Source organism: Opisthorchis viverrini, assembly GCF_000715545.1.
Source record: "Opisthorchis viverrini unplaced genomic scaffold opera_v5_26, whole genome shotgun sequence".
NCBI lineage: Eukaryota > Metazoa > Platyhelminthes > Trematoda > Opisthorchiida > Opisthorchiidae > Opisthorchis > Opisthorchis viverrini.
Window position 1 is genome coordinate 473,487 of NW_008751683.1, and position 11,730 is coordinate 485,216.

Here is an 11,730-nt window from a genome sequence, read left to right on the forward strand (position 1 = left end):
ACACAAAAATTACTTGTTCGGACGCAAAGCTCCGTCCGCATTGGATTCAACGCATCAACGGCTTAGAGAGACATGCTTTCAAGAAGCAGTAAACGAACACCTCCATTTCACTGTAAAGTATAACAACTGAAATGATTCGTGCATACCAAAACGTGAGGCTAAACTAAACTTAAACGGATCAAGCCTACGGAATATTCTTCCGCTCGGCTTCTGTTGGGTTTTCTCCAAATACCAGACCACTGACTATCTGTAATGATGGTATTTTCTCGGTTTTGTTCTCAGGCTAGCGTTCCCATCAAAACAGCCATCAATGTGCACAGCGTGTATTAACACCCAAAACCAGGAGAAAATACATTTACAGTGCCTCGTTTATAAAGTGTATTTGGCGAGAACGTTCTGGAAATTCTGATGCCTTCTGGACGCGCTACCGACAACCACCAGTCGGTGATTGTTGGTTTATGATTGGCTGCTGGGTTCGGGCTTTCGACCAATCAGAGCTAGTCTTGGTGCTGGACCGAGAAGTGGTCCGATCTTTTGACCAATCGCGTGCGGGCTAGGCCTCTTGGACGTACCAGCACCTAACTACGGGCGGCAAAGCTGTATCGGTGTATCCTTGCAAAGCGACACCTCACTTGCATCTCACACATGAAAGTTGCTTATTTCGGCGGCAGTCTGTGAAGAAAGTGGAATATAACCATGTTTGTCACTGAATCCTTTTCGAGCATACTATGATTAACAGGATGTTTAAAAGTTCCAAGACAAAGAGCTCAATCTAGACAACTGTCTTACTCGTGGCTACAATCGGGTTAGATTTTCAGCTCTGGGGGCGATCACTCATTATATGGGTTTGAAATTTTATTTGATCCATTTACATGTTTTGCTTTATGATAGAACTCTCCTGAAGCATCTTTCTCATGGGAGAGCTATTTTACCTTTCTTCCGAAGTGAAAAACGCGACACGAAAAAGTGGGTGAAAATATACACAACTATACAGAAAGGACGAAACCGAACGTACCGAAAAAAGACTTCGTTCACTAAGGGAAACCTTAAAACTCAACGTTTTAATGGAGGTACAGTTTTATCAGACTACCACATTTGAGTCGACGTCACAAGTTGGAGTGCCTGTGGTTGATCAGATGGCCGTTGATCTGTTCTTGGCATCTGTCCTACAAATTTTGCATCCCCAGTAGAGGAGACATCGCGTCACCAAACCGCGCAGCGAACAGATCCGATCAACCACCAGTAAATGCATCCGACCTACAAATATTTCGACACATTGACAACAAGTTGGATTGGATAAGCTATCAGAGGAAGAGAAAGAGAAAGAGAGAGAATATCCAATACGTGCATCACATGATACCACCCTTGATTTCTGGACACTGCTTCACTGATCTTTTGTGAACCCGAATTGTGTGGAAATCCATGAGATGCTCGCTCATTCATGGAGATATTCGTCCGCCCGTCATTTGCTAGTTGGCTGCCGGCAATTGGCATAGCCCGGATATAGGAAAACGTAGAAATCTATAGCCCGGATATAGGAAAACGAGAGTAGAAATCTGATTGAGGACACATGCTAACGAGCCCTAGTGAGAGTGAAATTCTTTCGCGCAAACGAACCAGCTGAAGCGTGCTTGGATGAGGCTCGTCACACGATAGTGTTTCGGATACAAGATTAGCGAATCCAGTAACTGCCCATCATCAAGAACTAATAATTCACCATTCTTCTTGTTATATCCCTCGAACTGGCCGCTTAAAATCGCAAGCTGAGATATTTTTGTTCTTGCTACCATAAGCTGATTGATATAGGCTATCGCAAAGCACCAATAAACATTAGTTGATCTGCCAAAACATGAATGAGAAATCTGTTCCAACTTCAACCCATCAAAAACCTGATTTAAGCTGGCCACAACTCTTCCGCCTCAGAGCGTGTTTTCACAAATACAACTGGGTTAACTAGAGAAGTATGGTAAAATCCCTATCTCCCTAACGAGCTGTTTTTTTTAATGCAAAATATCTGAACTTATCATAAACCCTTATGCTGCAAGCAAATGCAAATGGCCCATATGAGACTACGGTACCTTTCAAAAGGTCTTTCCAGGTTCGCTTCCCCAACGGCTGTTATTCACAACTGTTATCCACAACGGATGTTATTACTACTAACAAATTATCAGCAACCTAGGAGGAAGCATTATTCACACAGTGAGTGAAACTTCTACCCGAGGAGGTGTCAGTCGACGACTTCGTTAATGAAAGTGATCATACGATTTGGCTCTTGCAACTGAATGATGGAGTATTTCGTTTAAGTGCGAGTTAGTCACACACTCATGGCCAAACGGGTAAGTATTCAAACTAATAGCTTGGATGTCTCGGAGTCGAGACTTCCTACTAAAGTTTCGTAAGATACGCACTGCTTGGGATTCTCAATAAGAGTGAAATATCTGTGTAGTGCTTTTTAGCATCGACGGATTCACTTACGGCACGAAGATTTTGTTTGATAATGGTATCATCCGAGCGCGCAGTTCACCAACCTTCAAGGTATGAGGCCACAAAAGTCAGTGCGCTGGAACGAATCTTCCTATCGCCAAAACAGCTTTGATTTTCAACCTTAGGGTTTCCTTCAACTTGGGGTTCCACCAATAATTTGATCGAAATGATGCTGAGTAATTTTGTTCGAGGGTCGTTTTATGTGACAAAGTGCTGTGAAGGTCTCAAAACCAAAGACACAGATCATTTCCTTCCATCGTGATCTCTTCGGACATAGTGCACCGGGCCTATACCACGTTTACCCCCCACTGCACGGAAGGATAACTTCCTTCCAGCGTTCCGTCACGATACTACCAGCTTTCTTCACGTTGCAAGAATCAACTGGTTATATATGGAGGTATTCATTTCACTATCCAAGTCCCTATGATACGTCGGTATGTCCACTAGATTCGCTCGCCTTGTCACTGATTCCGATGAAATTATTGGTTAAGCCACTTATTTGCCTCTTGTTCTGCAGAACGACAGGTAAAGGTCATTTAGTAGTTTTAACGTGTTTCCACAGCTTATGACGGTCAAGGGCAGCGACTCTGTCGAGTTTACATTACAATGCTGCTTCTGTCTGCTAAGACAAATCAATGCCTTTGTAGTGAGGTCAATTATCGTTGTGCCAGCATACCGATTGTGCACCAGAAATGGTCGAAATCGTATGTGGAATCAGGACTCAGTTCACCTATTTTACCAAGCCAACATGGTCACAGCTGATGCGGATGAACTCTGGTAAAGATGAGCGAACTTTTGATTGAAAGTTTATAAATGATGGACAACGTGGACTAGCTTCCCCCATTGTTTGCTACAGGATCGGCTGCTCTATTTTCCACAACGGATCGAAAGTCATAGTTTTAACTCAATTAGCAGCACACTTGATGTACCAAACCGCGGAAGTACAGAATCCCTGAACCGAGCTGGTGTCTGTTATCACTGTTGACACTGGAGAACCATTCGCCAAAATACCGAGCATGCTCTCACGGAAATGAAGCCGCACGTTCGAATGTACACAACGACAGTTAGAAATTGACTAGTTACTCCTGGTAAAGAGTGTCAACATGCTCACCAGTTACGAACGTTTCATGTATGTGTGGCCTCCTTCCACCCAAAAGGAATGTTATATGAAACAGCCGAGTCTCTCGTGTACGATGTTCTGCATCTGCCTGATGAGCCCAAGAAGGGCAGACCCGGTCGTCGGCTGTCGAAACAGCTTTTTTAGTAGCCTTATGAGTAATGCGTTCCATCTCGACAGCAAGAACATTCCTTCATTTCTCCTGTAATGTTTAGGCTGATGGTTTAAAGCGATCAGAGCTCCGACCACACGGACAAGATGTAGCGTCCATCTTAGGAAAAATAAGGCCCATGTTACACAACGATCAACAGATATCTGTTTCAATGCGATTAATAGCGTTTTACTACCGCAAACACACCAGTCGCCTGCTTGTGGATGCGTGCGTGTGCTTGGGTGCGCCATACTACAATTGATAAAGTTGCTTCAAGTTTACACAAACTGCTCTCGACAAAACCATCGGACCACATGCACTGAAAACGCACGAGTTGTCGGATATTCGATCAACTCGATAAGTGCACATAGAGTACATGTAACCACGATACGACTGTATCTATTGACTCATGCTTTTGGTGTACACAGCCCTAATAGTTCTTTAGTCAAAGATTAATTTAGCTCAGTTGTGAAGGCAAAGCGGAGAAAAAAATACAATTTCGTCCACGTTTCACTTCAAAATCACGAGCAGATTGTATTTTATCCTCACAGAACGAGTGAAATACGTCACAATGAGAACCATGTATGAGCTGTCTGTTCCACCCCCCCCCCCCCCGTGCGCACGAAACCAAGTTTGGCCCTTTGAAATTTACGACACCCTGAACAGTTCCAACTACGCAGTGAGAACAACCATTTTGAGAAAAGTGTGTTTGGTGCAATCTCATCCGTCGCGGACTCATAAAAACGTAAAAGGTCGAGATAAATTACAACAAAAGTTACATCGTTTATATGCGTCACTCCTTTAGGGACCCTGGTGTTCTCCGTTTTCTCACTTGTATCAACAAATCTCAAAAGAGTGAATATGCCACAAGGCAAACGGGAAAAAATCCTATTGCTTGGATTAGGTGAGAATACACGAGCTTTAAAATAAAAAACGGACTTGAAATGCGATTACTTTATGCAGAAATGCAGAACATAAGTCACGGTAACTTTGCTTTGCCATTCTGTTGTTGGGTGTTTAGGTGAGAAACTTCTGCACAGAGGTTTTCGTTTCCTTGGCCTTTTTGTCTCCACCACTTGGGAATGTATCATTCCATCAAATGTATTCCTGTTGGACGGGAGGCCTAGCCACAAGCGACATCAAAAGCTCGCAAACTGAGACAAACAAAAGGACAAACTAAATAAACGTTTATTCAGAAGCGCAGTACTCATGTCAAGCGGACGCTAGCCACCCGTCATCCAAATGAGCATCAAATTTAGAAGGACGTGAAATTACGAGAACGGAAAAAGTCACCGCCGATGGAGAACCGTTGAAGTGGTGGTCAACCCTAGCGAAATGCAAACCAATTTGGTTTTGTGGGAGACTCATATGGAACCCCGCTGAATCGCTCGTTCAAGATGTTTTTAATTTTGTAAAATTTGGCTTTAAGTAGAACTCGGGGGTGTGCCTACCTGATGAGCCCCTAAAAGGGCGGAACCGGTCGCGGGCTGCCGCCGAGTCTTCAGCAACCTTATGAGTAGTGTATTACGTCTATACATGTATCAAGGTATCCCGAACATCGTACCAACTGAAACATGGGGCGGCCTGATAGCCACATTCAGTTACTTAAAAACATCATAAACGAGAGATTCGGCTGGAATCCAGGTGAGGCTCTCGCAAAATCAAATTTGTTTGCAAATGAGTGTATTTCACTAAGGTCTTGTAATTCGGGTTCAGTTAAAACACAAAGTTGACGGAAACTTGGGGACTGCGCGAAGCTGACGAGCTCCAAGATGGGCGAAACTGGTCGTGGGCTGTCAAAGAGTTTTCAGCATCTTTTTGAGTAGTGTTGTGGTCAAACCTGTTAGATGATGCTACCGAATTTAACTCGAATGCATTTAGCGAGCCTTTTCTACAAAATGTGGCAAGACAATCCATTTCCGACTCTGAAAACACTGCCATACACCACACACGTCCAGTTAGTGTTCAGTAATCAGTTAACTAAATTCACTGCGATGAATAAAGCCCACTGGCATGCACATCTTTTTAAACTGCGCGCTGGCTTGTTGAAAGACCAGTAGATACTACTACGGAGAGTTTTCTTCATTCGCAAAACATTTCGGACAAGGTGCATCTCCTGTAAACTCGCCACAGATGACGAAAAACCAACTGCGTTTTTTCTAATCAGATGAAGGTTACGTTGAGCACTGGCAGTTTTCCAAAACGCCACGGTCTGTAGTTTGACTAAAATGATGTGAGACGGCTAGCTTTTCAGGTTAGTACATATGTCATCAAATTCTCCTCGTACAGTCAGTACTCATGAAAGAAAGGGGGGGTTCGCTACAGAGTTATTTATTCGGAAATGCCATCTGACCGGTTACAGACCATTGAACAGGGAAGAAAAACTCTAATCTGCATCTTAGTTACAAAAACTGGGTACAGATCTTCTTCCGAACGAGTCTTCCTAGAGATTCGTTGCCTCCACTCATTCGTCGGTCAAATCCAAGCAAATGTTACAAAGTGGCCCCACGAATTCTGCAACAGAATTCGCTTTTCCAGTCGACGCAAAGCGAAATTCTACGAACAACACATACTGCTCGCGTGCCTCCCGATCAGTAGTATCACCATTACACTCATAGACCCACATATCAGAGATTCAGGACAATTTATTGTGAGGAAGTGAACTCATCAGGCATTTTTCGACCTTTTATTTGTCGATATTACTTGTTATTTTGTATGTCTTCGAGAACAGTGCCGGGAAACTAGGTGATCACCAATCACAATCACTCTTACAGATACTAAACACCCATTTTTGTTCTGACTATCCCGAATGTACTGGGTTCGAGCCTACGTATTGTTTGAGGACTTAAGGCCCTCGATTTTCATCCCCAGATTCAACGTGCTTTCGAAATGGGGGATTTCCACGTGCTGGCTAATATGAAGAAGGTTGAAGGTAGTGCTGAGTGTTTTTTGTGTATAGACAAAGGACAGAATGCCGAAACCGCATGGCTTCTGTTTGGAAACGATTGTCTACCACTACCTTGTTGGTTTTGATTTTATTTTGGGAGCATTCATTGCGTCTAAGTCTTCATGACATGTCCAGTGCACCGGGCACAATTTTTGAATTCGTGACAATAGTTTCAGATTTTGCGGTTTGAGTTCATCTTAAACATTCACTCGAAATTCTCAAAAGCTTGCCAAACCTGAAGGAGACAAAGGACATACATGATTTCCGATCTGCTGGCATGATTTTAAATAAAACTTCTGTCACCGATTATACCTTAAAAAAGTGGTGTACAATTACAGGGAGAACCAGTGCTACGAAATTGAAATGGCGTGGGTGAGCACCGTTTTTTGCTAGCGGTCGACTAAAGATATTGATTTTGTGGTAGCCGCACTAAAAATTTACTGTAAAAGTATGATTTACAGTTTGTAACATCTGCAGAGTAACTTCATGTTTGCGTACAGATGACCAGAATCGTCCTCTTGCACCCTGTGTGTTTGTTAGCTTAAACAGATCGGTCTTGGCTTTCAAAACACTTGGTTGTCACCCAAGCAATCTTTTATAATAATTACGGTGACCCTATTCTTAACGTGCAAATAAGACGTCTAATATAAGTTAGGGTTACCGGGGAAGGTCTTCGGAGACTTGTAATAAAACCGCAGACCGACACGCTAACGCGCAGTAACAAAATTCATATAAAAAAGAGATTCAAAAGGACTTAAACAGTGCATGTGTTGACCGAATACGAGCCTCTATGCGACGAGGCTATTCGATAGGCTCGTGTCGCTTTCTGCTAAAATTGTGGTCTACCGAAGGCCTTGTATTGCCTGAATCAGCACGCCTGATGTCAGGACTACACATCCACAATATTCTGATGAATAACACGACAATGAGTAAGGATCTAGAAACTTGCACAGGTAGCTAAGGGATCTATTCTGCTCTTAGCTGTAGCTGGTTGCGGGGTTCTGTAGAATTCACCATACCATCACTCTCGTTTGAACAGTCATTCTCCTGTCCTGGTGAATATACACTACAGTGGGAGGGACAGCTGGACTTGAATCTCTCTTATCAAGGCTCAACTGCATGCGAGGCGAGCGTGTTAACACTACCCCACCAGAGCATCCTCACCATTAGCATCGTTGACACGGTTCAAGGTACGTTGGACGCATCGGACTAATTAGACCTTACAAGTGCACATGTTAGCGCCTTTGTCGTGTGATTCGTTTGCCCGACGCCTCAAAAGACGACCCAGTAATTGTCCTGGATTTGTCGATCGATTTACCCGCCTTTGAGGACTTCCCAGTCAGGTAGCGCCACACACACTTGAAACTTGCTGGACAATCTTCGAGTAGTTGTAGGCTGTTGTGGGAATTGCACAACTCTGCTTTTTTGTTTTACACACTAAAATAGTACATGTGGGTTAGTTTTGCGCAATCAGATTTCTACAGGACTCATTTTATTTTTCTAGGTTTTATTTTGGTTACCTTAACAACATTCGGTTACAGTGCAAACTGAATTTATAGAGCCTTAGAGTTTAGGCTGTCGCCACCACTTGTTTGTGAATTAAGGTTTCTGTTCATTTGTTCCGTTTGGACGAATAACGAATAAGCGGTTAGACGGTTCGATAGCAAGTCAGGAATTTTTGTAGATCGCGTAAGCTCGTGTTTATCCAGTGGACCATATGAATAATTCTTATATGAAATGTTTTTATTCTTTTCGTGTACCAGAAAAAAGGTCACATATCCACCGAGATCGTCCTTAGACGAAGGGTTCATCTTTCACAATAGGTTGAACTGTTGACAGTCCGTGTACTTTTGCTGACTTTTGATCTGTTCGCCAACATTGATACTTCACGCACGGTGTTCGCGCGAACGGTGGTCATACATTTATAGGTCGATTGCAAAGCTCAGCGAACGGATAAAAATAAAGCGTATTTCCTTCAAACTAGCAAGCTCAAATGACTACAAAAATGTAAGCTGAAACGGGGGTAGTTTTCCAGAGTGGACTGGCACACGTGAGCAATTGCCCGAGAACCACTCGCTAGATTCTTCGTCATCTCTACCTAATATTTTGTAAGAAATTCCGATTTAAAAAGTTTAGAACAAATTCGATTTTGACCGTTTTTATGAAGATTTTATCCGTTATGGAAGTCAATCTGGTCCAACATTCCGGCAAAGAAGCTTTTTATTTTTATTTTTTAAAAAATCTACCGGTTAGTTCGTTAGTTGGGAGACCATTCAGGGGTATCGAATAAAGTAGTCAGTCATCTATCAATACAAATTACTGTTTTCCCCAAACGTACATGCTAAGTAGGAAATTCAGCACCGTAGGAGAGCACTGTTACTCCTCCGGCAAGTTATACGGCCTCATGACTTGATTTGTCTTTCCAAAGCGCGTCAAACATGAAACTAAGGGTCAAAACCTAAAAGTGGCGGAATTTCCGGACCACGTTCCACGCAACCAGAGGTCTCGATTAAAGGTATGTGCTGACTCGCGATCAGTAAAATGTCTTCTGAGACTCAGTAGTGGCTAGCAGTCACGATGCTCCTAAGCGAAACAGGTCGTATAGTCGATCAATCGCAGCTGTGGTAATCCGGAAAAATGTACGTTTTACGCATACGTCACACTGATGCCGTCCCATCACCTCATTTGCACCACAGTATTAGGCGGTGCACATCCTATACCAGTTGATTTTCAAGCATATCGGTGAGTTCCAGAACAAGGCGCTTCAAACTCTAGGACACGAATTCTGCGGTTTGTGTGAAGGTGGGTACTGCGAATTGGAATCACCTACGGGTCCCGTGAAATGACGAATTAGATAGCCTTCATACATGGATAACATTCCGTTCGAGGAGATACAAACTGCGTTGGAACTGAGTGAACCAGTTAATGTTCACTGAACAGGCAGCTTGAGACCAACTCCAAAGGGATTAGATTTCCAAGCAAACATCGCGTCTGTCTGAACAGCCTTGACGGCCGAGTCACTGGGATAACACCGTCTTATGCTATCGGGAATGTGCTTCACCAGAACTGATGGAAAATAGTGTTGAACTTCCCTTTTGCATACGAATTTCGTTTCAACAGGAAACTCAACTGAATCCATTTGAATCTCTCGTTTATGCTGGTCAGATTCAACTGAATGTACCGCACCTCGTTTTTCACTTGGTACGTCAAGGGCGAAACCGGTCGTGGGCTGTGGATGGATTTTCACCAACCTTATGAGAAGTAGATTACAATAGAGCATCCTTCTGCGTGCTTCGCATTGATGCTGCATTCGACAATATTTTGCCCCCATTAAGCTCATCCAGTCGATATGGTCATAGTACTCTCCACAATTTTACATCTACATCTGTATGAATGAGCGATATTACCTTACAACTCAGACAGCATGTTTTTCTTTTCATATAGGCAAACGAAACAGTTCGGAAACGGAGAAAGAACACTGGGAAGAGATTATCGACGGCCACGGACAGCGGATAGCCAGATGGCATAAATTGTATCTGGCCTAACGAAGGTGATTGGCAGAGGACGTGTGTTTTCGATAAAACATGTATAAATCAGTCGCTTGGTTGTTAGTTGATTATTTCCGCAAGTTGGGTGGTGACCAACAGTTTCTAGAGATCGCTAGGGCTACAAAATGATAAAGGAAATGAGATGACTTTTCGATAAAACATGTATAAATCAGTCGCCTGGTTGTTATTTGATTATTTCTGCAAGTTGGGTGATGACCAACAGTTCTAGAGATTGCTAGGACTACAAAATGATAAAGGAAATGAGATGATAAAACTAGCGTCGGGGCAGTGTAGCCAGGATAACAACGTTTCATAATACCCGCTTTCCCATGATCTGTGGATTGACAAAAGTCCGACCGATAAACTCGTGACCAGGGGTCCATAAATGCGAACGAATCCATATATGGCGATTCAGAAAATGTCCAGTAGAAGTCATCATCATCAAGAGCATAACATCTGGGTTCAACAGTGATGCTTCACCACCGTACAGTCATGACTGATTTGAAAGAAAGAAAAAAGTGGACGGAAATTAGACCTGATGTTAACTTACCACAAACATTCGGAGGCATCTACACCTCCAGACAGAGGTAGTACGTGAAGTCAAAACATTACGTCTTGGATAACTGGACAAAGCTGACCAGATTACCCTGAGAAAAAAGCTGTCTTCGTCCCCACGAAAAGGGTGTTTTTGGTGTCGCACCAGCGAACTAATCTCGTGGCTCATCATATGGCAGCTGCAGTTATTCACCAATTCTAAACAAGGGATGCATTCACCGATNTCGCCAGATAGTTCCATTTAGATGCGAATTTGTTCTTGATGGGAGACTCTCCTGTATCTCAGCTAAATTCATTGTTAATGATGGTTTTCTTTAGCTGAGTGTGCTGCACTAGGCCGCCTCATATTTTAGTTGCTACGATATTCGAAATATATTCGCCATATACTGTTCAGACGTAACACGCGACTCAAAAGGTCGCTGAAAAGCGGTCTTCAGGAATCTTAAGAGTCTAGACAAGGTATGAGCTATTTTCTACGTTCGAAGTCAGCGACAGTTTTCCTACCGCTTAGCTCCATCACTTGAGGATCGAATTTTCAATGCTCTATTCCTGGGCTAGCCGGAATCTCCAAAATCTGGTACCATCCATAGACAAATCTTGTCCCTATCAGTTGTAACTGGATGCGGTGTGAAATTCAAGCAAAATAGCGTTCAAAATCCCCCTAAAAGCGAATTTTGGTTCAGATAGGCCAATTTACTGTAGCCAAAAGAGACAGGCTAAGAGTACTGGAAACAAAATGCATAATACCACACTTCTGAGTGACAGAGCCTGAGATGGTTCAGCGATTAAGGCGTCGGTTTGTGGGCCGGATTGTCCATAGTTCGAACCCAACCTCGGCATCTCAATTGATCCTGTCTAGGCTTGAGCAACCTGTCATTATTCCAATTCTGCGTACCTCCTTCCGTTGGCACGGAAGCTAAGCACCGAA

General features: G+C 43.2%; 1 protein-coding gene across 1 annotated transcript in view; it reads left to right on the plus strand.

Annotated features, from left to right (window-relative positions):
• T265_02254 (hypothetical protein) overlaps positions 1–10,296 on the plus strand; it is a gene marked incomplete at both ends in the record, with an annotated part of 47,744 nt that extends 37,448 nt beyond the window's left edge. The window contains one exon of the mRNA XM_009166458.1: positions 10,144–10,296. Coding sequence (XP_009164722.1) covers positions 10,144–10,244 — 101 coding nt within the window. The remainder of the gene's footprint in view (positions 1–10,143) is intronic.
• Between the last annotated feature and the right edge of the window lie 1,434 nt (positions 10,297–11,730).